The sequence below is a fragment of the Chanos chanos genome, chromosome 15, assembly GCF_902362185.1.
Source record: "Chanos chanos chromosome 15, fChaCha1.1, whole genome shotgun sequence".
NCBI classification, from domain to species: domain Eukaryota; kingdom Metazoa; phylum Chordata; class Actinopteri; order Gonorynchiformes; family Chanidae; genus Chanos; species Chanos chanos.
The window spans coordinates 11,311,691-11,339,100 of record NC_044509.1 but is presented as its reverse complement, the minus strand read 5'-3'; the positions used below and the strand labels follow the sequence as shown (position 1 = coordinate 11,339,100).

Genomic DNA, 27,410 nt, shown 5'->3' with positions numbered 1-27,410 from the left:
ATTTTTCTGTGCAAGACCTTTGAACAACAACAAAAAAAAATAGTGCTCTGATTCGCTGAGTCATTCAAAGTCTTGTTTTCCAGGTAAAAATCCGCAGGACTGCGGATGTCAAGGAGACAATATTAAAACCTGGCTGTAGTGTAAAAATGTTGCTAGTGTACAGCTAGTTGCACAAAGACATATGCACAGTGAAAGGAGAGCAATGACAGGGACAAAGGCTACAGGACAAAACTATCATCAAGTTAACATTTTTGATAGAAATAGAAATGAAAGCAGTTTCCAGGTTTCTTACCATGAAAGGGAGTTAATCAAATTTAGTTTATCACCCTGAAAAACTCCCTGACTTAAATGTAAAAGAGTGACAATGTGACATGTTAAGGAACCATATCTTTGACAGAACCTGCCTCAGTGCAGTGGTGTGTACAATCCGGCACAAAACCAGTTTTTTCCATGCTTTCTTTCATTGTGCATATGTCTTGGTATAACAAGCTGTACTCTAGCAACATGTTTACACTACAGGCAGGTGTTCATCTCGTCTCCTTGACGTCCGCAGTCCTGCTGATTTTACCTGGAAAACAAGACTTTGAACAACTCAGTGAATCAGGGCGAGTGTTTCACAGAGGCAAAACTAAACTGGGTCTGGGCACCCCTGGTGGGAATTCTCAGTTTGCCAAAATACTTGAGCCAAATGACAAGACTGTCCAATAGGAATGCTCCTTAGCTACTCTCCTTCAGGACTGTGATGACATTTAACCAAAATTATCTGGCTAACTAAGAAGTCCTGCATAACGCGTCTCCGACCTACAACTAAACATAATCTGTCCACTCTCCTTACAATATCTAATCCTTGTCAGTGTTGCGATTGTGTAATAAGTACGAAAGCATTAATGGTGGAGTTGCTGAAGCGCCGATGTTGGTGTGATCGAAATGTCTCCTCTATTGTGTGATGTATAACATCAATAATGCATATTCGATAACATTTTTGCATTGCACATCACTGCGAATAAATGAGTACATTTTGCTTTACTGCAATACACACCTGATGTCATTGTGTTCATGTCTGTCAAATAATTAAACATGAAGTTTAGCAAAAAAAAAAAAAATCACTCTCACATGTAATGCACTTCTGTCCAGCATATCTTTAGCTCTTTGCTGTGTGCTAGATCTAGGTAAAACTCATATTTGAATGACTGGGTCCTGTCCCAATACTTTTTCATGGCTCCTTTTACCTTGTGTCCTTCTATACTGAAGTCACTACGGTTCTAAGGAAAAGGGAACACTGAGATGAGCTGCACCAAAGCCCATTCAATCAAACACTTATTCATTCAGATACTTATCTGACTCAGGTCCATCTGTACACTCAGCCAGACTCATTGAATAGGTTACAACAGGTTACAATAGTCCTTCATTCTCTCACTCTCCCTCTGTCTTTCATAAACACACACACACACACACACAAAGACACACATCTAAACAAAGTAAAGAGAAACCCTGGAAAAATAAAAAGACCATGTGACTTTAAAAATACCACAGACTGGCCAAGGAACTCACTGTTTCAATATTCATATTGTTTGACTGTCACAAAACTCACCTGGCCCTACTCTTGACCTACCTGCTCTCTCTCTCTCTCTCTCTCTTTCTCAGTGTTGACGTATTCTACTCACACATCATAAAGACATTACTATGATTTCTGTAAACACATGGGCAGCCCACTGCTGATTCCCTCTCATTCACATTCATCAAGGCTAGGGCCAAACACATCCCTGTTGACAGCAAACATAGAAAAAACATGAACCAAATATAAACAAAAGAATAAAGAGCTGTCGTGCATACCAATGTTGGCTTTTTTTTCTTTTTTTTTTTTTAACCAAGTTAAGATGGGAGAGTCAAAATCAAAGAAAATATGGAAATTTGATGTTTTCATATAACAACACCCCTTTTCCCGTACTCTGGCTCTTTGCTTTTTACACTTCAAATGACAACTCTTTGTGCTTTGTTTCCTGTTTTGTGTTGTTGTTGTTGTTTCATTTTTTTTATTCTGTTTTTAAATTATGACTGTCATAAATGATTGTGGTAATGAAGAGCGAGCTCCTACTGTCAATGGCTAAAAACCAAATAAGAACATTTGGAAAAAAGAAAAAAAAATCCAACCAAATGCTCATTTTGTCAGCGAGAGTGTAATTTTCTCCTTGTGGTGCCACCCGTTCCATGAGGCACCGTTAGAGTGTACATTGCTTTTATGGTAATGCACTATTCAGAGCTAAATGGTTTCTAGCACTGCAAGCCAGTTTAATTTACCTCCATTTGGCCAAAAGGAGAATCTGGTTGTGTGAAAGAAAAAGAAAAAAAACCCTGCACAGCAGTCTCTGAAATATCAAGGCATGCACGGTCAAGGCCCATCCAATAAGTATGAAGTCTGGCGCCTGGTAATACATCTTCAAACATTTTTGACTAGAATTTACACACACACATACACACACACACACACACACCACGCACACACACATTCATATGTTTATGCATATAAACGTGGTAAGAGGCCAGGAGTTAAGCACTTATCAAATTCATTCAGCGTGGCCATTCAGACTAGAGTAAATTCTGCTGATCACTGTAGAAGAGTCATATTTCACACCTCAAAACACGCATCTGGGGCCACGACAAGCCAAACCTAACAGGATTAATCTCCTCGGACAGACCAAGGCGCTTCCTGCTTGCATGCGCACATTCACTCAGGCCAGACTTCAGTAAGCTCCTGCAGATTCTGACCGCCTCTGAATGTGCTTTAATATCCCGTCACTAAACATATCTGGAGATTTCTTGGCCCCGGAACATGTGGAAAAATAACTGGTGTTCCAAACACCAACATATAAATGTCTAGGACACAGCTGTTTATTCCTACAGGACGAGAAACGTCCTGTCCAGTCTGCTGGCAGCAAACGCCAACATTCAGGTGAATGCTCGTCACAAACGGCAAAGAGGAACTGCAACACAACTGCAAACCTCTGACTCATCATTCACTCACATCTGGGTTTTGATTTGTCCGTTAAGTTAAATCATATTTGCACTCATTTGTCATCATTGATACAAATCTTTATGGCATTGCAACATTCTCAGCCATCCAGTGAAACAAATTGTATTAAAACAACAAGAAGCGATTTAAAGGTGAATTGTGAAGAAGGATACATGAATAATGCAGATAGCAAAGTGTTTAATTTATATGGTTCTGCAATTCTGCAAATGATTCAAACGTTCAGTATGGTCAGATAAGCAGAGTGCTGTAAGCTTGCAGTCCTAACACAGACCACTACCATTCTACCCTTTGCTAAGGTATTTAAACCAAACTGGCAGCAGAAACATTGCAGCACAGTGTCCCTGTCACATAACCTCAGGGTGTCTTGCTGAAATGGATCTGTCTCTCAACGAACCTTCCTCGTTCAAATAAAGTTGGGAAAAAAGAGACAGAGAGAAAGAGAGAGAGAAGAAAGCTGCTCTACCATTCTGACGAGTCTTTTTATGTTTCCCTTGTCTTTGGAGAGAAGAGGAAGAGAAGAAGGAGGTGAAGACAGGGACAGCTGAATTTCCATGATGGGGGGGGGGGGGGGTCTCGGTTTGAAGACCAGCGATGATCTGTAGATTTCTGTGTTAACTTACTAACTAGTTTAAAAAGACATCAAACTTGGTTCTGTCACATTGAGAGTGTAAAATGTCTGTGGGCTCACTATACATTGATGTTAAAGCAGGCAGTAAAGCTGAAACCTAACAACATTAGTTCACCAGCAGTACTGATGTGCTTTGCTGATGGTTGCTAGATTCATTACTGAAGTTATGATTTTATCAGAACAGCAAAATGCTAATGGGACCAGACTTAGACATCTATTAGCTTACTGATAGACTGGGACCAAGCAAACACTTAGTCTCAATTTGCAAAATTCCAATAAAAATGTATGAACTATAAAAAAAAAAAGACTAACTGACTGTTAAATGTTTCCTGTGAAACCCTAAACAGATTAGATTTTGCACAGGTTGAGTATAAAGAACCAGATGACTGATGACTCCGCCCCTAAGTTCATCTCAGTGACAGATTACAGTGTCAGAGACAGCAGAACATTTTATAAGTGTCCAATATTTAATGTAGCCCACTATGACAAATGAGTCTGACACAGAGCAGTCTTCCCACATTGAGCTATAAGAGTCTATCCCAGCTTGTGGCTTATTTTTTTGTGAAGTGAAAAGAATAGATATGTGTGAAATCAATAGGTTATTAGTGCCATAGATGCTTTGGTGTGAAGACAAACTGCCTTGCTTTGTGAAATACTAACTTTGTTTGCATTCAGATTAAACAGAGGAAACTTGGGGGGGAGCTCTGACAGCAAAACAGTGGTAGAAAAGGAAACATTATCATTAGCGTCCAGCTTTTGGCACCGGTTCTGAATCGGCATCGGTAAAGAACCCCTCTCATTAACACAGGCGCCAGTAAAAGGTTTCGCCGTGTATCTCGTACAGATATAAAGCAGTGCCCCAGCTACAATAGCCATTATTGATTAGAAGGTTAATTCAGTTCAGTTCACTTAGAGGAACGTGAAAAGGAGTTGGAGCTGACACCAGAATTGAGGATGCAGTGTCTGACCTGAATTGGATTTACCAGAAGCAGAATTCAGTTTGTAGCAATTTGGTTAAAATCCATACCTAAGAGTAGTGTTATCTACAAATATTAAATATAAAAATGACATTAAACAATCAGCCAAGAGATGAAAAATTCAATATAGTAAATGAAATATTTCAAGACTGCTTTATAAAAGGTGACTGTTTTCATTAAAATATTCCTTAAGAGGTTGGTAGGAATGTTATTTCTTAGAAAGATTTCAATCTACTTTAATTATTCATATTTCATTTTGGAGGTTGGATTCTGGATGCTGTTTTGAAATATGTTTGAACAGAAGCTTTCTCAATTTCCACTCAAAACAGCAAAACTCGCTATTCATAGTGAGTTTTGTCCCCATTCCCCATAATGTGGAATTACACTTATGGCCACTGGATTCCATTCAAGTATCTGTAATTCCAGTTCAATTGTGATTCAAACTCCAGTTCATAACTCCAGTTGGAACAGCTCAATTCATTCTTCTTCTGTGAATTGGCCCTATCCAGCAAGAACTCATTGCATCTATTAACTATTTTGTTTAGGAAAAACGACAGTAAAATTACATTTTACCCTTATGGATGCTACGGAGAACTGACAATAAGCTTTCCCAGAATTCATCTTGTCAGTCACTGGGTATCATCCCTAATCCCCTAATTCCAGGTATATGTTTCCCTGTGTGTGTTTGTGTGTGTGTGTGTGTGTGTGTGTGTGTGTGAGAGAGAGAGAGAGAGAGAGAGAGAGAGAGAGAGAGAGAGAGAGAGAGAGAAATTCTGAGGATGTGTGTGTGTGTGTGTGTACACCAGTCTTTTTTGTACGCATTTGTGCAGATACAGGTTTTGTGAATATAGTTAGTTGAATATTAGTTTGTATAAAAAACACATTTCAAAAGCCGGCATGAACCACAAGTTTGAAAAAGTACTGAAAATACCCCACATCCCAGTCATCTGACAAACGAGGTCGTACTGTGCCGTTTCGAATTAAGACCAATCTTTTTGGAGAGGAGAGTCAAATCAAGTCTCCGGTTGGAAAGCGGATTAATATAGGTTGTTAAAACTGCTTGAGGGGATTTACCGGCCTCGAAGACAGTGCGAGCACCCAGCAACAGCAATCAGTAACTGTCATGTACTCTGTGTCTGCGCAGGTTTCAAAAATATTGAATGGAGAATTCCCACAGTGGGGGTTGTAGTTTACGTCCAGTGACAACGTCAGATTCATTACGATGTGATTACAACTGGCTTACATTTGACGACCTCTGACAAACATTTATGATGTAAGAAAGGTCAGGAATTTTACCCCATCAGTCTCCCGAAGAAATTTCACCACTGGTTCTGTCGCTAAAATTTGCACTTATGAGATGTGAGGTATACTTTATGCGTAGAACTCCTTATTGCTCTTGATTATTACCGAAAGCCCTCGACTGTTGGGAGTTTTTTTGACTAGAAAGTAGGCTAATATTTTTTTTCGACAACGAAACTGTCACACAAAATCCATGCGAGGTCAAATATGTGATTCGGAAATTATTATGAGCCCCAACTGTTGAACATTTCGCCGAACATTACTGCCTAAAGCATTGTAATCTGAACAGCAAACAGGTTATAAAACAAATGAAACAGACGAAGTGTCCTCTGACCGTTACTTGCCAGTCGTTTGAGTAGTCTAAATTGTGCAAGAAGACGCACAATATGATGTTTCTTTCACTTACCGATTCTAATGACTTGCTGGGTACTCCGATAAATCTCTGAAAAAATGTAAAAGAGCCAAAGTAACAGTCTCTGTCTTATCTCCATGACTCCGTGGTTAAATTAGGCATTCAACTTTAGCCAACTATAAAACTAATGAAGTGTCGGCGCTCGGATCCATATGCGTGGTCCACTTGCATCCACACTCCATCGTTCCCACGTTGTTGCTTGTGTGAGGTTATGCTCTTCAGAAATTCTACCTTCCTTTGAAATGAATGAAAACGTTACTTTAATTTGATTATTCCATTATTTTCGCCATCACACTCGGCAACTCATTCCCAGCGTCCCAGTGACACCCCCGACGTTCACGTCAAGGACCGTACGGATAAAACCAGCACTGGTGGTACTTGTGGCGCGCGCGCACCGTTTGACACGCAGCGACGACAGAGGGCTCGCGGTGGGGATTAACTTAAATCTGGCTAACGGTTTTTTTTTGTTGTTGTTGTTGTTTTTTTTAACGTCACATTTTCATTCATTCGCTTAGACTTTCATGACTATCATCACACCACTGGCTTTATGTTTTAGTTCCCACAGTGAAGTGTATCTTAATGATCCTAATTTTCTATGGATGGCATCCTTTTATAGTTAAACAAACTATCTTATAAGAAGAAATGGTTAAATAAATAATCACGTGTCCAACTAAAAAAAAAAACAAGTGTAGTGATATCAACCCTGTCGATAAAGAAAAATGCATGTTCCCCGACTTGTGTGATTTCTTTCATTTCTTTCATTCACAATAAGATGACAAGGAACGAGATCACTCCACTAGAGCGTGTTTTCGGATAAAAACGAGAGAGACGGCGCCACCTGCAGGAGAAAAATACTCAGAGCACAACTACTTAAGGAAACTGGTGTAATTTAATCTTAACGCAGAATGTGACCAGCAAACTGAAAGCACCAGTTAGCCATCCTACATGAACGGTACGGATCACTGACTCCATCCTTTAGAGTGCTGAAGTTCCGCCCATGTTCATGGTGACCAAAATGTGATTGCCAGAGAACTGAACACTACTGTATTCCAGGTAAAACTGAGCTTCTAATTATAAGGTTTGGGGGAAAAAACAATAAAATTTTCCCTCCTGGGCTGGGTTTGGGGGACCTTGTCAGAGAACTGTTCCTTCGCTGAGTTTGTGGATGCCAAACCCTCAAGCTGCGTGAAAAATGGTGTGGAAATCTGGAAAGATCCGGACAAAGTAAACTCCCGCGAAACCTGCTGTTTGCCGGAGCTATTCGGATGCCTGTAGAACTTTGTTATGAGGACCTGCAAACTCCTACAAATGTCCGAATACAGCTGTGTACAGAGGTTTCAGGAATCCGCCTGACCACAATCGTTAACTGATGGCTTGGCCATTCAAATGCTAATTACAGTCAGTGGTCTGGGTGGGGCTGGGTACTGTAGCCTGCCCCCCTTCCTCTCCGTAATTTTCTATCGGATAGCCTATATGTAATATATAGCCTATATTCTGACAACCACACAAACTTGTTAGTGTTGCATGGTGTATAATACAACGTCGGTAGGCCCATAGCCTTTGATGTCATTGCAGTGTCTTACAACTAAATTAAGATGGACTCTTCAAATGGAGCATACAAAAACACATAGGCCTCAAAACAATAAAAACATAATAAAAAAAAAGTCTAAATGAAAGGCTCATTAATGACATATTTGATGCTTATGCAACTGTCCTTTACTTGGGATCCAAGTAAGTATAGAGTAACCAGATGCAAACAGATCACATGTGGGATGAGTGGTAAGTTTGTGTGGGACAATGTGGGACGTGTTACCTATGCTAAAAGGTAACCTAAAACTTTGACATCATGTCTATCTAACTGAATAAGAAACATTTGTATTCTGCCTTTTGTCTTATAAACACCTGTATTTTGTCCTCCAGTTGATTCCACAGCACACCAGTTAGGCCATAAAAGATACAGGCTACAGCTTTTGCTATGTGAAAGATATGATGAGCACAGTGTTTGTCAACCCAAAGGCACGCTAATATTGCAACATAACATGTCTTTATTGGTAGACATCCAACATGCTCTGGCCATTACAGAGCCATCAAATGCAGCTGTCTTTATGCAAAGCAGCAGGCATCATGCAGCTCAAGTCTTTCAAGATATACTCCTGACCAAATCCAGCTACAGCATAAATAAGGTACAAAATAAAATATGATATAAAATAAAACAATTTCAATGCAAATCTTTGTCTCAAACCAAAATCCATATTGGATGAATAGCATGGTCAGAAGCGATAAAAGAACATTTTCTTTTCTTTGTGGCCATGACGTCGCCTGGTAGCTTTTGCCCTCATATCTGCAAAATTTGTTTAAGTTTGGTTCTTGTGATGTAGCAGAGGAGTTCACCACAGCCCCTGCACATCTGCACAGTTTGATTGACGGCCATCACAGCCTCTCGATGACAGCCTTCACTGCTCTCTTCTCAGCCATTGGATGAAAGCCAGGCTTTTAGAAAAGCTTGGCTGTGTTGCATTTGTGCGAGTCAGGTTGCTGCTTTTGATGTAGCGCTATTAAATGGAGTAGAAACAATGCCGCAACGGCATAAGCGGCTGGTGTACCGGGACATTTAAAAGAATGCGTCAGTGTGCTCTTATTTCTAACGATTAAAAACCAAATGACCAATGAAAACGTGGTACATTATCTCAGTATGTGAGATGCGAAACAAAGGGTCAAAATGTTGTGCAGTACAACACAAAGCAGGACACCTGGTCAGCCTAGCCATGCTTTTTGTATTTGATCATTGACGTGACTCTGTAGTAACTATGTAATGCACTTGGGGTAGGCCTGAAAGCTGTTGCCTCAGCTGCTGCTATTGTCTACAGTGTTCTCATGTACTACTGTGGCAGGTGTGCATATCTTCCAAAAAAAACACATGGGTGGGGTCTCCGCGGTGTTCTACTTCCTGTTGAATCTGGACAGTAAAGTATTGGGGGGTGGGGGGGGGGCATATTTTTCCCTTCACATCCATTTTTCACTTTTATCGTGCAAACATGTATCAATATTTGAAATCTGGGTCAGCCGTGACCTAAAGGCTAAACAAGCAGGTTTGGGTCGCCAGTTTGATTCACCTGGATCGGTAGGAAAACTGTGGGAATGAATGAACAGCGTTTTCCCTTCCCTTTCCCAGCGCTTGCCCACAGCTCCGGGTGTGTGTGTATGTGTGCTCACTGCCCCTAGTGTGTGTGTGCTGATTGCTCACTGCTCCTAATGTGTGTGTGTGTTCACTGCTCTCTTGGATGGGTTAAATGCAGAAGTCCTTGGAAGATGGCTATCGCCCCATAGTGGGACGTCGCGGTACTCTTACAGTTATGACTGAGAGATCTACACAAGAATTCCAATGCCCTTGTACATTGTACCTGAGCAAACGGCACATAAAGGCTTCTTCTTCTTCTTCTTCTTCTTCTTCTTCTTCTTCTTCTTCCTCTTCTTCTGAAACACTGTCGTATTAATGTTTGGGATTGTGGTGTAACCAGCGTGGATTATTCTCCTGTACTAAAAATAAGTATTGGCTGTAACGTGGCAAAAGTAAAAATAAAAAGTAAAGAGCTGAGGTGAAAAAAAAAATAGAGGTGTGTTTAGATGAGCTACTGACACATACAACAGACCCTGGTTTGCAGACCCTACTGTGCCACACTTTCCACCTGTTGCCAGAAGACGCTGGCTGTGTGCCGGTGGACGGGCATGATGACCAGGGTAAGTCTCTTTCATTGTTGAATGAGTTAAGCGAAAAACACTCTCCTCCAAAGCTTTTATGTGACCCTGAGGATGCAACACAACTCACCGAGTGATAAAAATGCATCCTCATCAAGGCTCACATGTGTGAGAGCAAGGATGTGCTATCATTTATCCTGCTCAGCTACGATGGCGCCTGCTAAAGAAGACGGATCCAGTCAAGATGTTGAGTAACTGGGCAAGCAGTTCTCACTGAAGCAAGTAGTTCTCACTGAAGCAAGAAGTTCTCACTGAGTTCCACCTTTTATCTGACTGAGTCATATGTATTTGTCATGTGTATCTCACACATACAGCAATGAAACTGGAATTATGTGCTTGGTTTTTAGAAAGCAAAACAAGACAATTAACAGCGGTTTAAAAGAAGAAAGAGGATGTTAAACTGTTCTTAAAAGAAGCGAGAGAATTCATTTCAGTTTATTTTTAGACGGTTCAGCCTGAGGCCATGGCACAAGGCAATACTGCCTGGTTGTTTTTTAAAAACCTACTGACAATAGTTGGTTTCTTTTTTTTCTTACTAGACATTGCATTGGATATGTTGGCTATCTATTCTTTTTATCAGGAGGAGGACTATGTCAGTATGGGTGTGCTGATATTTGTGTTAGTGGGATCCTCAGTCGTACTGCAGTTATTCAGCTGGATGTGGTATATGAAGGATAAGAAAAGTGGGGAAACATTTACAAAGAAAGACTGGTTGATTGGGATATTGCATGTGCTTCAGCTGGGCGTCTTTCTCAGGTTTGTGCTATGTTTTTTTTTTACATCTCACTGTCAGTGTCCAGGAGTGAATCATTTCAGATTTAGACTTGATCTGCTGTTTGCTACGTGTTTTCAGAAGCACTGCTAGTCCATCACTCTTCTCTAAACTTTTCATGTTAAACATTGACTGTACATTTTGAGATGACAAATTGAAAACCAAGTTCCTCTTCATGGCTTTGGTTGTCGTACAGTGAAACGACACTCAGCGCACACAAATAATTCATTATTTCATTTTTCTGATCAAGGAACGCAAATCCAGTGATCTCAATCTGGAAGGAAATCAGGTTCTTTCAGGGTGATGATAAACAACAGAACCATACTTTATCAATACTACGTTTGTTTGAAATGTTCACCGAGAGCATTCCACAACTCTGCCTCATGGTCTCCACTGTCTTCATAAAGAAAAAACTAGAGCTCATCACAGGTTTTTCTTTCTAACTTTTAATCTTATTAATGTTCACATGTTATGCATGCAGAAAACAACACAAGCCTTAGATTGCATGTTAATTTACAAGTAAAAAAAAAACAAAACAACCTACATAATCAGTTGCTATATGTCATTATTTTTTTCCCGTTAATTCATTGATGTATAATAATAATGATAATAATAGTAGTAATAATAATGTTCTATTCCATCTGTGCAGCCCTGAAGATTGCTGGTTCAGTTGTCGCTGTCACAATAAGTGCTTTGACTTTCCACCGTGGGATGTGTGCCTCACAGAGCGATACATGCAAAAAGAGCTGGGGCAGATCCGTGATCTACTCGCTTTGGAATCTACTCTTGATCTCAGCCCGAGTGACTGCTTTAGCTCTGTTTGCCTCTGTCCTGCCCATCTTTGCTCTTGTCCACTTCCTGGCGCGTTGGATGTCATTTACACTGTGGGTCTGGCTGGAACCGATTAAGTTCATGGACAGCAGAGCAGGAAAGTGGCTCTATCGAGCCACCATTGGACTAATCTTTTACTTTAGTTGGTTGAAAGTGACCAAAGAGAGCGGCAAACTCAATAGTGTCCTCTACCACGTGGTCATAATTGGGGACACTGGGTTGCTGATCGGAGTGTGGTGGTGGCAGATGGTGTGTGAGGATGCAATGTTCGCAAAACCACTCATAGTGGTCTCTGCAGTGGTTTCATTTTATCTTGTTGGACTAGCGTTTGAAATGGTTTACTATTACTGGCCTGACTGCAAGTGTGAAGCAGATCTGCGGTTATGTATGACAGATGATACGAATGATTAAGGTTTTGGTTTCATAATTAGAGTTGAGAAAATCTTAGCTGAGACATTTCTTAGCTTGTATGGACAAATTCTGATTCTAATTTGGTTTTGAATGTATAATTACAATAAAGGCTATATACACCGAACTAGTTTACAGTTCTTTCTTCCAGGATGTTCTTTGCATTAAATCCTTGTATTTCACAATACGGACGCAGAATGACACAGAGACACCACAGAGAATGATGGGATGTAGGAAACAAAGAAGAAAACATAAAGGTTTTAATGCAAATGAAACTGGCTCCGGTCCAATTTGAATTTTAGCCAAGGGCAAACAAAATGCATGTATTACAGTATAAACCACAAGCTCACTCTTGTTCTTCCTCTAAAAAATTACCAAGCAAATAAGAGTTCAGGGTAATAATATGAAAGCTCAGTTTATGACTGTCACTTAATGGTAATCTGCTACACCACAGCCAGGAAAAATTTGTAAGCAAGAGTCATAACACGGTTAGGATAAGAATTGCTTAGACAGCAAATAAAATTCAGCCAATAAAAAGTGCTCTATGTAGAATTATTGTGATGGCAATCGTGATTCTTAGAGCGTACTCGCAATTTAATAATCGAGGCTGATTCTGAGCCTAGTTTGTCTTGTGTCGGATTATGAATGGACTGGAGAGCCGGACTTATAAGGATCTTAAATGTGAATATGGACAGTGATTATGGCACTCTGGGAATTTTACGGAATGTTTTGATGTTGACAGAATATTCCATTTAATGTTTCCTTTTACAGAACAGAATGCGGTTGATTAAGAAGAGCTTTGCTTTCATTAGTGCACATTAAAACATTTAGTGTGTTCTTTTAAAACTATTCCCAACTGTACACTCAACTCTCTCACAATTGTTTACTGTCAGGTCATCTGAATATGAAAGTATTCAGCAACAATGAGGATGAAGGAGGAGATTATATACGGTAATACACAGCCTTTCCCAGTTGTTACAAAAACATCTGGCAGAGCTAATTAATAAAAAAAATTCAAGAAAATACTCTAATCAGTTAACTTCTAAAAGTAATGATGAATTGAAGTTTAATGTTTCTATAGCCTGCAGTCAAAATGCTTTAATAACCTAGTCAGCTAAGTGAAAAGCCTTTCTAATTCAAAGTAAGACGTTTTCAAGACCTGTTGTGGAGGTACATAATGGAACAGAAGAACCAGAAAGCAGTTCATGGAACATCTACAGGTTCTTTCAGATCACCTTTTCACTTCCTCAGCAGAGATCAAGAGAGCTAACGTAAGGCCATTTACAGGATGAGCTGACCTCGCTAATATACAAACAGCTTAAATTCCACGTAGTATAGTGTCCAGAACAGGAACTGTAAATAAAAGTCATGATATTTATATTGTATATTTTGAGACTGACAGGCAGACTGACAGGCAGACGGACAGACAGACGGACAGACAACTGGACACTAATGTGTGGGTATAACAGTAAGCCAAGGCTGCAGGTGAATATTTGTCTATGGTCACTTGAATTGAGACAAAGAGATGACTAAGCCAAAACTATGCTTCCACCTAGTGGCCACACACATCACGAGTACCATAACAGAGCTGATTAAACAGAGATATCATGATCTGAATTGTGACTACGCAGCACGTTAAGTGGCTAAACTTAGCCTGTCAGTCAGAGTTTTAAAAAACACTACTTTGTGAGACAGCATACAGAAACTCTCTTCGTCTTGTCTATTTCCCCTACTGCATGTAACTGTGTGTTGCATGTAACATGTTTCTTGCTGACTTCTAGTCCTTACTGAGGAAAAAAATTAAACAACTCCAGATGTTTAACATTTAAGATGACAAGACAAATATAAATAGGGAAGGTTTATTTTAGGAGAACAACAGCACTCTATAGTCCTATGTACATAAACGGCTTGAAAAATGCATCTGGATAAAAGTTTCTATTCCCTCCCACCCTTCAGGAGTTTTACCAGGATATACAAGTGAAATGAAATACATATCTACGAACATGTGGTTGCATTTCACAGCTGGAGAGATATTATCCAAGTTAAAAATATATTTTCTTTGTTACAGTATATTTGTGTGATGCACCAGCGTCATATAAAAAAAACCCTACCAAACCTCCCAAAAAAAAAAAAAAAGTTTCAACTTAATGCAAGGCTATAATCGTGTGTCATATGATTAAAGCCCTAAACAAGCCTTTCGAAGTGATATTTCCAAATGATTAATAAGTGCGGTTCATTTTGCTGACAGGGTGCTGTATGTTTTCCCATTGTCTTTTTGGTTTTAATGGGGAAATAAAAGGATGACTTCCAGAGCAACACACTACAGTTTAAAGAGAAACACAGAGAAATTTGACAACGCTTTGTTTCCTCTAACAAAGAAAAGAACACAACAACAACAACAAAAAAATACATTTCCTGTAACGGGGTGGACTGGCACTTTCTTCACAACAAACATTAAAAAAAAAAAAGAAAAGAAAGGAAGCAAGAAAGAAAGAAAAATTCAAGTACGGCAGGATAAAACTGTCCCTTCAGTGAACAGGGTGGTTGTAATACTGGACTTTTTAAATACAATGTAAACAGAAAATCAACCTATGGAGAACACAGAAAACGTCTAGCTCCAGATTCTTGTGTGATGGTCAAGGAATGTCTTTTTTTCTTTTTTTTTTTTTTAAACTGATCTGCATTTGTGCTTTGAACATATTTTTTTTACCTGTGTGCTGTTTATATATACAGGCATAGACTGCAGGTTGTGCTGAAGCAAGCTGGCATTTTACGCAAATAGTCTTTAGCCATAAGCCCCTGAAGATTAAAACAATTTTACAGCCCTTGAGAGTAAGGAGTATATTACAAGTGAATATCGAAGAGGAAAGGGTGAGAGAAAAAAAAAAAGGAAAAGGAAAATCCACATTCCTATGTTAAAAAATAGTCGTTTTGGCAAGATTAGGAGAGAATGTGTGTAGCTGCCTGCAGTCTGTGTGCAAACCATGCACCATAAGAATACACAATTTTTACAGATTAGAAAAAAACAAAAAAATGATTGTACAGTACGTCCCTCTGAACAGCTGTTTGTAACTCAGGCTGTGAGAAAGACTGAGTGAGGTGTTGACAGTGTCACGTGACACCCGACTGACAGTCTCTGTCTGTGTGCAGGCTTGTGTCCTGTGTTTTTTTAGGAAGTCTTTTTCAGCAGGATTGTCTAAGCATGTGAAAAACGCGTGGGATGAGAGCCAAGGCTTAAAGGAGAACTATGAAGTCTCTCTCTCTCCAAGGCTTTGTCTACTGGCATAAAGCTAGGTTTAAGAAGCGGCGTTTACAACAGATTCACTCTCACGCCCTCCTGTGCTCTCTCCCAGTCCTCTCAGAAGATGTCACTGTTGCAGCCGCTAGCAAAGTCCTCTCTGCGGACCCAAATAACCTCACGCTCACCCTCGCACGCACCCTCCACGGCGCACTGTTTTCTCAGAGGGGTCAGCTTAAGAGGTTCACGGGAGACCTCCGCGTTTCTCTGGGACTGCGTCTCATCACAGAGTTTCTCTCTCCCTTCGTCCCCAGCCCTCTCATCTTCCTCCAGAGTCAGGGCCCCTAGAGAACCCTCCACGCTGGGCTCCGTCGACGGGGCCCTTAGCGACTCGCAGTACTCGTCGTCGTCGCTAAGGATGTCCGTTTCCTTGACGTCTCCCTGGTTGTCGTAGTGATCCAGATCAAACTGTTCCTCCACCCAGCGGTCCGTGTCCGCGTTGGGGCGCTGCTGCGTCTGTGACTCCAGGGGCGGCAGCTGCCTACAGGTCGGAGTCTCGGCGTTTGACTCCTGGTTCATGACATCATCGAACACTACGTCCGTGTCGATGGTGAAGCGCTTCCGTACCAACTTCCTGCGACCGAGGGTTCGAGACGGAGCAGAGGCTGCGGAAGGGGAGAAAAGAACAAAAGAAAAGTTGTATTAAAAGGGAACAGAAGACAAAACGAACATAGGTGTCATCTCAGATAACCATTTTTTTTTCTGCGTGTGTGTTTTTTTCGTTACTGACCTGTTCTGCTCATGGCTGGACGAGACCCTTTTAGAGCGCACAGACGCTTCCCACCAAAGGGAATATACTGCTGATTAGGCGGCAAACTTTCTGTCTTCATCAGCTGTCGGCGTTGCTTGTTCCTCAGTATGGAGTGCACAGTCTTCAGAAAATCTTTCTTGCTCTCAGGGGAACTAAAACAGAGTCCGCAGGTTTTACGTGACTCGCACACGTATGTGGTTATTTTTGTTAAGTGTTTCTCTTTGTTTTCCCACTGAAACAACAGTCTATTTTAAGGACGTAGATATCCCGTTCTACACTATACCATTACTCTGGCATATAATGTTGTAATACCGCATAAATTTCATCTGTTTCATAACACAGGATATTGAAAAATTTCCATAAAAAAAAAACGTATTTGCACAGAAACTTAAAGTAGGCCACGTTTCATTAGTTATGTAGTGACCTTAGCTTAATACAGTGAGTCAGAATATCCACATAAATCCTATTTAGAACCAACCACCGTTACGTAACGTCGGTGAGCGGAACCTCGGCGTGGGTGGTACAGTCCAAAGCTCACCTGCAGCACAGATGAAACGTCCTCTCTGGTCTTCCCTCCGACTCGGACTTTACGTGAACGATCTCGCACACGGCAGTACCCTCCGAATCTGTCAGAAGAAACAAACACCGCACCTTCAGTCGAATAAAACTTACAACCTCCTGCCATAAAACAACTTTTTCACTTGACATTTTTTTTGGTGATTTGGAAGACACCAATGAGTCTCCCTGTCCTGAAAGCTAAAAGTAACTCTTACAATAGCTTATAGGAACAGCTTTGAGAGCTTAAAAAAAAAAAAAAAAAAAAAAACACAAGATGAGAAACAGTATGAAAATGTGCGTGGTTTAAGCGTGACAGATGTGTGTTACCCATCCTTTAAAATTCCTATGGGAAGCCAAGCTGCATAGAGCAGGCAGGAAGCAATTCAGAGAGCTTATATTTTTGGGAACATTGGGTTCTGGGTTGAGCCATGAGGCTTAGGGGGGACAGGGTAATGAACCTTAGGCAGGGTCTGCAGCCCAGATACAGAGAGAGAGAGACCCAGGGCACTGACCAATGACTGTCCTCAAGTCCCAGCAGAAAAGTCTCAGATTCTCCCCAGAATTCTAGGGAGACAGCGGCAGCTACATAGATATGACCTCAAAGGAATGTTCTATTCAGTCCAAGGCAAGTCTCTACAAGAACGTATGAACACTCTCAACAACAAACAGGGGAAAAAAGGAGAAGGAGGGTAGAATGAGTGGAAGATAGATAGATAGATAGATAGAGATAGATAGATAGATAGATAGATAGATAGATAGATAGATAGATAGATAGATAGATAGATAGATAGATAGATAGATAGATAGATAGATAGATAGATAGATAGATAGATAGTAATAATAATAATAATACAAGTTTATTTAGAGCCCAATATGACTATTTATAGTCTCAAAGGGCTTTACATGTCCACAAAAAAGTCAAATCAAAATTGTAGTATCAAAAAATTAGAGAGAGTAGATAAGTCTTTAGTCTAGTTTTAAAGGTATGGAGAGAGTTTGCCTCCCTGATTTCTATAGGCAGACCATTCCAGAGGAAGGGAGAGCGGTAGGAAAAGGCTCAGTGGCCAGCAGACTTCTTTTTAACTCTTGGAACGATTAATAATCCAGAACCTTGAGCGCGCAGGGTGCGAGGGGATATATAGATGTTATTAAATTAAGATGGATAAAATAAGATAGAAGTTATTACATTAACTCTTGATTCAGCTTTTGATTGGTTCATCTCCACAGAGGCATGCTTAGAGAGGGAGTAAGCCCTCTGTTTTTTCTCTCACTCCAAACCATTTATTCCAGAGTAAATAGATAGACAGATATCAAAGATAGGATAGGCCATAAGGATTGAATTTGAATCTGGACAAGAATGGCATTTTAACAAAGCACACAGGTGGATTTAGGGTGTGTACATTTAAAAGAAATGAGTACAGGAAATGGAATCGTTCTTCACGAGCATGAGATTAAGTGTGCGTGAGAGACACGGTGAGAGAGAGAGAGAGGGAGAGAGGGAGAGAGAAGGAAAGAGGGGGAGGAGAGAAGGTGTCGTACAACACTCACTTGCTAGGTTGCGAACTTGAAGGGCGTCTGTGGAGATCATGTGACGAAAACGGAAAGGGTCCCGCTCATCAGAGACAGAGGCTCTGTGTGACCCACCCTGCAACACACACACACACACACACACAATTAGACTTAAGTGAAGAACACATATGAGCTCAGTCAGTGTGGGCGTAGCCAGTATATATCTCTGTAACCCAACAAATAAGATGGATAGAGGAGAGGTGGAGGGTCAGAAGATATTATGGTATGAAGGTCAAAGTGAAGGTCAAAGGCTACAGCAAAACATACTGCAATCGTTTCTCATTTAGTGAAGCACAGGGCCCTTGTGCTTGTGAGACCAGGGAACCAGTGGCAGTTGTTAATATAGAAGGAACTTTAACAGTAATCCTGAAAGAACGGTCGGTTTTCAATGACCTCATTCTGCCAGCGCTAAAATGGAAAACCCTGCTCTAGGTAAGAAGACCAGAACGTCGGCAAGGCCTTTTCTTCTATTAAAGTGTAATGAAGGGAGGAGGTAAAAAAGAAAGTACTCACAATTTTTTTCCTGTGCTTGGAGCAATCCTTGTACACAAAAACCACCGCTGTTCTGAACACTGGCGAAAAAAAAAAGAAAGACAAAAAAAAAAAAAACGCATAAAGCACAAGTCATGCAACACCGTGCCAAGCCCCCTTACAGATTCTCTTTCTCCACAGTGCACAAAGTGAAGCTCGTGGCACAAAGATTAATACCAGACTAAATGTGCCCGAAGGAAAATGAACCCACATCTCCAGCAAATCAACGGTAGTTTAATCTTTGTATTGCAAAATCCCCACCATTAAAAAGGCTGTGAATGGAATATTATTGCCTTGAGTGCTTACCAAGGAAAACCTTTTCTTTAACGCTGTCGTGCCCAAAGACCCAAAGAGTCTTTTCTGGTGAACTCAGTGTGACATTACTGACACTGAGTGAGTTTATAAATAAAAGTTAGGCTGTATTTATACTTTAAGGAAACGGGCGGGGGTGTAATTTCGATTGATAAGTAAAACCTACCAAACGCCGCAAGCTCAGGATCTTTCTTTCCCTTCGCGAGCGACGAGGGGGGGTTGATCCACGCCACCGTGGCGTGCAACAACAAATCCCCCATTGAGAGATCAGCAACCTGGAAAAACAAACACTGAGAGTGAACCAAAAGCACTTACACAACTCCTCACTACTACCTATTACACAGAAACACAGACTAAACAAGGAGCAATGTCTCTCAGTCTCATTTCATCATAATATCAAATGCAGACACTCAGTTAAGAGTAAAGAATTTGGCTGGTATGTAACATTATAAACACGCACACACACACACACACACACATGAACTCTTTAAAGGAAATTTCCAAGCACTCTGAGAAGTCCTGAGAGCTTTTTCATGTTAGGTTTTGTCTCTGAAGGGCGGTCGACGTCTAACCTCTTTCTTTTCGGCGCTCTGCTCACTGATGAGCTGGTCGAACACAGCACCGTATTCTTCATGAATCTTCTGCATCTCATTAATGTGACTGGCCACTGTGTTCATGGCTTTCATGGCAACTGTAGAGGACAGACATGGTTAGCTGAGGCAATCAAGCAGTCGGTTTTAGGCAGCAAATTAATAAGACTTTCATAAATTCCCCGAAAGGTACTTAGGATGTACACACACACACACACAAACACACACAAGCATCGACACACAGACACACTGATTTATCCATAGATATACGTACATATAAAGGCATGCACACAGACTCACTCATAGAAACACACACACACACACACACACACACACATTCTGGTTGCTTGTCTCCTCACCATCCAGATGATAGTGCTCCTCACTGTCGGGGTCAGTGAGAGAGTGGAGCTCTCGGAGGAGCAGGGGGTATTTCAGAACTCTTTGGATGGGTTTGATGAGGTACGACTCCAGGGTAGAGGAGTGCTGTCGCCTGGGGTTCCTCTCATCCAGGAACGCCTTAAACTCTGGGTCTGTCTTCGCTGCACAAAAAAACACAAAAACCACACGTCAGCACTGGCCACCAAATAACCACACAACAGCCTCATAGTGAATGTCTATCAGATTTATTTTCAAAGACGGGAGAATACTGGAACCAGTTTTGTTGTGGAACCAGTTTGTCTATTAAACTTAAGATCACAGGCAGAGATAGAGTCACCATTCACCAGTGTATGGGAATTGGCTGGTTGTCGTGAGAGAGAGAGAGAGAGAGAGAAAGAGAGGCCTATTATGAATGTCCCTCAGCTAACTGTTGTCACACTTCAGTATCATAGTATTGTCTGTCATTAGTTTTACATCATTTAATGAATTGTTTATTGTTATTGTTATTAACTGTGTACTAGATGTATTCTATTAATATCATTTCTTGTACAATAGATCACAAAGAGATATTATTTCTGAGGAACATGTCAACATGGCAACCTCCACATCCAAGGAGGGATTACCGTTTTTTAAGAAACTTCACAGTTTCTTAACAAAGTATAAAGGTAATCTGAAACTTTTAGGCTGGCATGCTTGAAAGACTGTACTGATAAATGCCAAACTTCTGCAGCTTAGCAAAATCCACTCAATCCATTACTCTAAAAGGATTTAGAAACTGCTGAAAACTGTGCATTCTCCTACGACATGGTTCCCTTCCCCCCTTCATCTCTCTCTCTCTCACTCACTCTCTCTCTCTTTCACACACACACACACACACAAACACATACTGTACTCTCTTTACCTCTCTTTCGCGCTCTCTCTCTCTCTCTCTCTCTCTCTCTCTCTCTTTCACACACACGCGCACACACACACACAGACCAACTGTACTTCACATGCTACTAACCCCCCCAAGTCACCACATTAAACCCAACACAATGAGAACTGTTTGGTTACAGAGACACACTGCCCTGGGAAAAGACTCAGACGCAGGCTGAGAGGGTACTCTGGAGACACACATTTACCCACAATGGACCACTCAGTCCAAGAGGAGCTCAGGGCTCTTTCAGATAGCGTGCAAAAGAGCGAGGACACGCTTCTTTCTCTCTAAGAAGGTCACTGCAGACACCGCTGTCAGCGATTTTTTTCTTTATTCTCGTGTAATGAAACGGGGGGGGGGGGCTCCGGAGGAACACGGGAAAGAGCCGGAACGGGAGACGTGTTTTACCTTTGGCGAGAACCTTGGGAACTTTGGTGTGACTGGCACAGAAGGCGCTGTAGATCTTAAAGCGGTCGGCGTAGTACAGGAAAGAACCACCCAGGGAGAACAGCACTTTCTGTGGAGCGAGATAACGACGGACATGGCGTCACTAGTTTTAATAATAATCATTTTGAAAAGTTTAAATACTATAACTCCATAGTAGATACGTGGAAAGATTAAGAATAATCTCAGATGAAAAAAAAAAAAACATTAGGGCGTCATTTATTTTAGGATGTTATTTATTGATAAAAGAAAAAAAATAACAAAATGTTAATGACAAGCAGAAGTATTTTATTCTCATCAGAGGATGTTGACTCAATGTTAACCAGGATGTAAAAGATGACCTCAGAGGACTGACTGCCTCTGATTTGATTCGTTTGTGAGTTGGACTTCTCGATTACTACTTCCTGTATTTCTGCAGTGTGTGTGTGTTTAATATTAAAGGTTGTTGTACTGAAGCTAAGGCCAGCTTAGGACAGAGAGGGAAAAGGGTTTGGCATACAGGACTATCATTAAATAAACAGGAAAATCACCTTGACGATTTTAAGGGGTGAGCAATTTGAATTTTTCAAAGAAAGGAAAAATATACCTTGAACTGGTCAACTCTCTCAAGTCTGTCCAGATCCGGGACCAGCCTCGTCCCGTCCTCCAAGGTCTTGAGAAACTCCACCTGGAATTCCACCATTTCTGCCAAGTTGCCAAAAAGCACGTCCAACTGAGCGAGAGAGAAACAGAGAGTCAGAGGAGAGTCGGGGCCAACGCACTCCCCCAAAAAGAGCACAAACCCTCACGGGACCCCCCCCCCAAACCTTCGAGTCTTTGGCGAAAAGAAAAAAAAAAGTTAGTCACATGTCTTGTGAATTACCTCATCTTGGGACAGGAATCTCTCCTTCTGCAGAGGTGTCAAATACTTCTCAATCAAGCAGTTCAGGTCCTGGAATGAGAGAACCGCTTCTGTAAGGCGTCCATGTACAAGCGTGTTCTAAGCATGTTGCCATGGGCCAAGGGCCAAGTAGAACTTGTGGTCTGGCACTCAGTCACTGTCTATCAAGGCTTGAAGCTGTGAATTCTTTAGACAAGTATGTGTATTTGTGTGTGTGTGTGTGTGTGTTTGTGTGTGTGCTACTAAATAACTTGAAGAGTTCAAAGGAAGCAGTTTTCAAAGTTAACAGTGGCTGTGCTTCACAAAGAAGTCAACATTTTTCCACATATATATCTTATTTCATAAACACACACACACACACACACGCAGTCTCACGAACACACGGCTATAGACACAGAGCGTCGAGCAGCACTGACTTTAACGTAGGTCCGCTCCGTTTCCACCAGCTCGCTGATGACTTTCCGGAGCTTGTCCGCGTCGGAGAGCTGCCGCGGGGTGGCGGGCGGCGGCACGGGCGAGACGGGACTGGGAACGCAGGAGGACGAGGATGATGACGAAGAGGAGACCGGGCCCTCCGCGGGGTTCATGTCGTGAAGACTCCGGCAGAAAGCCGTCACTTGCTCCGTGCTCTGGGGAGAACGACAGAAACGGAGGGTAGGGCTTTTATCAAAATCAAAAGATGCGGAAAAAAAAACCAACAAAAAAAAAACAAACCACAGGACGGGTCTCCCCGCACCGCTAGCTGGAAATGCTCGTGTCTAACGGAGGGGAGAGGTAAAGAAAACAGACTAATACTTGTCTGATCAAGTTTAGACAGCTACCACACCTTCTTTTTCTTTCTCTCCATCTCTCTCTCTCTCTCTCTCTGACAGAAGCTAAAACGAGAGCCTCTCTGATTCCTTGCACAAAATAGAAGTGCTGTGCTCAGGTCGGCCACATTACCAAGGAGATGGAGTGGTTGAGACATGGACTTGGTGAGCATCTCATGCTTTTGGTTGGACATGAGAAAAATGTAGCCCAGCAGGTTGGATCAGCTGTGGTTTGGCCCCATCAGGGTGAGAGAGAGAGCAGGAATCTCCACTAACGTGTTACACATATTCTCGGAGGCTAGTAAATCTTACATTGGGATTAAATTTGGAATATCCCAGTGTTTGTCATAACTCTGGAGACAAACGAACAAACAAAAGGAAAAAAACAGCAAAACCGTCCTGAGATGTTTCTGATCAACAATGAAATTCCTCAATGCTCAATTTTACGAACATGGGCAGTCAGCGACCACGGACATGTTACAGCCAGAGCTTTCAGCGGCGAGTCAGTGAAGATGTCAAAAAGAGATTTAATGATATAAAGCAGAGGCACTAATAGTCTAAACCTCATTCGCTGCAACACATTCCACCTTCAGCAAGCTATTAACACCCCACACAGACTGTACATGTGCAAATAAAGAGACAAAACCTAGGTAAAAACAGGCAAAAAACCCCACCTCATTTTAGTGATGAAGAAACTCATAAATGAATTTCCATTACGTTCCTCATAAATAATTATGATTATGAAAAAGCAATTCTCATTATAATAAACTGGCAGAGAGGAACCAGGGATCTGGAATCAGTCAGTTTACATGGATTACCTGAGGTATATATTGTATTTACTGGCTACAACCTTAACACACACACACACATGCACACACACACACACAAAGACTGCTCACCGGCTGAATTGTAAAGATAAGGCTACTATACAATGTGTATTCAGTGATGCGCTAGAAAATATTCCATAAAACTGGATTAACTCTAAAAAGAGTACATTTGGAGGTTAAACGATTTCTTTTTTTTTTTTTGCACTGCACGCAATCCTCTCTGTCTCATTTGTTTATTTATTCTCATCATCCGTTATTGGACGCCCGGTCTCCTTTGGGAAATTTGGCGTAGAGACCATGTTCCATTACAAAATCTTGGCCTTTCTCCGACACATCGCTCCAGCTCTTGTCCCGGTTATCTCTCCTGTCTCGCCCTTCAAAACACCCTCATTCACACGATGTTGAGAATGCAGTTCTCAACTCCACTACCTCAGATCCCATTTCACTCAGTCCTTTATCTGATATTACTGCTCAGCCGGCAGCACGAGGGTCAGGGAGCTTCTCAGCCTCCTCCTCACTGCGCAGTTACCAGTTATCTGCTCCATAAATGAGGAGGAGATCGGGAGGTGAAGTCGGACAGAGGTGGAGGCAGACGAACGGGACAGAGGCGGAACGGATTCGCGAGGACAGGAAGGAGAAGAAGGGACAGATGGGGCTTCTGACGGCACGGGCTCTTGACAAATTCGATATGACAAAGTGACAAAGAGCCAGATCAGCGGTTAATGAGCCCAGACAGTCTGGCAAAAAAAACCCCAAAAAAAACATGAAACGGAGAACGAGAGATGAGCAACGCCGGAAACGTCTGCACTGCCCAATATCAGAACGTATTTCATATAGCAGACCGAAATAAAGTCACACAAACAAACACAGCTCCTTAGAAAAAAATGCACAGACACACAGACATACACAGACACACACACACACATATACTTCTCAACATCAACAGTACATAGCTTACAACCGGGTAGGTGTCTCTCTTTCTCACACACATGCGCATACACACACACACACACACACACACACACCCATATGCACATATAAACTGTACATTGATTATAACTGATTAGGTCTCTCTCTCTCTCTCAAACACACACACACACACATACAGTCACACCAATATAAACTGTACATTGATTATAACTGATTAGGTCTCTCTCTCTCTCGCTCTCTGTCTCTCTCTCTCTCTGTCTGTCTCTTTCTCTCCCACACACACACATACACACACAAACACAGGGTAGATGTATGCTCACCAGTTGCAGCATGTCATAAATGGACTCAGAAGACCGTTTGGAGGTCCGGTTCCTCCAGAGCACAGACATGCTTCTGTGTCGTATGCTCCGGGCACTACGGACCCTCACCAAGGTCAAAGAAATATCGGTAAGGTCACGGGAGGACCCTCGACACAGCGGCGACGACCAAACGTGACTCCACCTTTCACTTCCTTCGTGGGAACGGACAGATCGTGAGAAAGAGGGAACAGCGCTGCTGCGACTGTCTTTGAAACGGAGTTGGCTTCTTTGCACCCTGCTTCCCTATCAACTCAACCCTCAGATCCTCTCCCTTCCTCTCTTCTGTCAGTTCTTCCTCTCTCTCTCTCTCTCTCTCTCTCTCTCTGTGTCTCTCCCTCCCTCCCTAACTCACACTCTCTTTTCTAAAAGCTTGCCTGAGCTTGTCTCTGGGAGGACGGCTAGAGAACAGCCAGAGAGGCTGAGAGCAGCTGTACTGTAAACACAGAGTAATAACAGTAATAATCACATCTGCCGAGCTGAGAGGGACAGGAGTGGGCGGGGCAAAGGCTGAAGCCACTCAAACTGTCAGAGCAATGTCACTTCTTCGCCCATTTTTTTTTCCTTTCGCAGTCTTCTACAGCAATGCCTGACACAGCACAGAGAAACTACAAAGTCACACAAAAACCCCGGCAGGCGCTAACTCAGAGACAGTGACACAGCTGAGCTGTCAGTGGGTCTGGGTTACACGGGCGGTCCTGAGCCCTCCGCACCGAAATGAAGAAGTCCCAAAGAGTCATGGGTAAAACATGACTTTCAAAACTACGCCTGAAGAAAATGAAAACTTCCACTTCTTTTTCAGAGTGAAGTGCGAACTGGCAAAGTTCTCATTTCCCCAGAACCTGAATACAGAATTTTGCCTCTCTCTGAAGAAAACGAAACCACTTAAAACCAGTGCACAAATGCGAATGGCAACAGAAACATGATACCTTGAACACCATAAAAATGTTTTGGAGGAAATCTATCATTGTACTAACTGACTTGTCAAAACAATGTAAACTTAACTTATCTAACAGAAGCTAAAACGAGAAGTCAAGATATAAAGTTACTGGTAGTAAATACTGACCAAGCAGTAATTCACAAGGATGAAAAATACTAAAGACAGTTCATGTAAACGAAACATGCACGGAAAATAACGGATGATGTGAGACAGAATGGGAAAGGAGTGGAATAAAATATCAGCGTTATGAGAAAAAGCATCACTCGCAGGACTCAAAGAGAGAAAGTGTGTGTGTGTGTGTGTGTGTGTTAGAGAGAGAGAGGCAGTGGTGGTGGTGGGGTTGAGGGAGGGGGGGGGGGGCAAGTTTCAACCTGTTTTTCTGAGCCTTCACACCATCAATGGAATCTCTCAGCAATGACATCATGACAGTGAGTACTATAACACACACACACACACAGAAGCACCCACAGAGGCACGCACAGACTTCTAACAGACCTTTGTTTGGCAGAGGCAACCTAAACACCATAGCTTATCGAGGGGAAGACTCATGGGAGACAGGAAAGGCAATATTTCCTTCTCCAGAGGGAGGAGGAGATGTCCACTTATCTGCACATTAAGAAAACAAATTCTAACAAAGCAGCGCTGCAGTTGCTACCAAGGTGACCGAAGCGCACAGTGTTTCCGTGCATTTCGCTCCCGGTTCTGTTTTAAGTCATTCACCTGACAAAAGACAGCAGTACCAGGCTTCGTGCCATGGCTACACACACACACACACACACACACACACACACACATTCTCAAGCGATGAACTAACTTACAGTAGACTCATTAAAGCTCAAATGAACTTTGAATGAACTAAATTTATACCTACTCTGATGATCAATATCTGTGGAGGAGACATTTCCGTGGATCACGTATTAGCATTACATCTATACATTCTACCTTTCCCCGACAGTATATTCGTTTCAGGAATTCAATCGTGTTTCAAAAAATCTCGTTATAACAAACGGAGCTTATGTCTGCCTTGATGGGAAGATTACGAGGCATACCAGAGTACATGAGTACCACATGACACAATACCACCTACACCGAGAATTCGGTCACAATTCAGGGGAAGGGAAGAAACAGGACGAAGATACGGGAATATTCAGAGGAATGAGAATAACCAGTAACAACCTGTAGAAGCAAAACAGATTATCTTACAAAC

General features: G+C 41.8%; 3 protein-coding genes across 3 annotated transcripts in view; 1 reads left to right on the top strand and 2 right to left on the bottom strand.

Moving 5' to 3' along the window:
* grik1a (glutamate receptor, ionotropic, kainate 1a) overlaps positions 1-10,075 on the bottom strand; it is a 41,674-nt gene extending 31,599 nt beyond the window's left edge. Inside the window, exons 1-3 of the mRNA XM_030792218.1 lie at positions 10,017-10,075; positions 7,478-7,649; positions 3,252-3,291 (exon numbers count right to left, since the gene is read on the bottom strand). Coding sequence (XP_030648078.1) covers positions 3,252-3,291; positions 7,478-7,649; positions 10,017-10,075 — 271 coding nt within the window. The remainder of the gene's footprint in view (positions 1-3,251; positions 3,292-7,477; positions 7,650-10,016) is intronic.
* A 491-nt stretch (positions 10,076-10,566) lies between these two features.
* Positions 10,567-12,117, top strand: LOC115828263 (XK-related protein 8-like). The gene is made up of 3 exons (XM_030792217.1): positions 10,567-10,766; positions 11,126-11,304; positions 11,525-12,117. Exons 1-3 carry the CDS (start codon positions 10,567-10,569, stop codon positions 12,115-12,117), a joined length of 972 nt encoding a protein of 323 aa, XP_030648077.1.
* Positions 12,118-15,325: 3,208 nt separating this feature from the next.
* Positions 15,326-27,410, bottom strand: part of tiam1a (TIAM Rac1 associated GEF 1a) — a 32,511-nt gene continuing 20,426 nt past the window's right edge. The window contains exons 14-25 of the mRNA XM_030792556.1: positions 22,758-22,970; positions 22,324-22,392; positions 22,048-22,173; positions 21,426-21,534; positions 20,083-20,262; positions 19,706-19,824; positions 19,300-19,408; positions 18,804-18,862; positions 18,270-18,366; positions 16,702-16,789; positions 16,143-16,315; positions 15,326-16,017 (exon numbers count right to left, since the gene is read on the bottom strand). Of these exons, the coding sequence (XP_030648416.1) occupies positions 15,473-16,017; positions 16,143-16,315; positions 16,702-16,789; positions 18,270-18,366; positions 18,804-18,862; positions 19,300-19,408; positions 19,706-19,824; positions 20,083-20,262; positions 21,426-21,534; positions 22,048-22,173; positions 22,324-22,392; positions 22,758-22,970 (1,887 nt within the window). The 3' untranslated portion in view covers positions 15,326-15,472. The remainder of the gene's footprint in view (positions 16,018-16,142; positions 16,316-16,701; positions 16,790-18,269; positions 18,367-18,803; positions 18,863-19,299; positions 19,409-19,705; positions 19,825-20,082; positions 20,263-21,425; positions 21,535-22,047; positions 22,174-22,323; positions 22,393-22,757; positions 22,971-27,410) is intronic.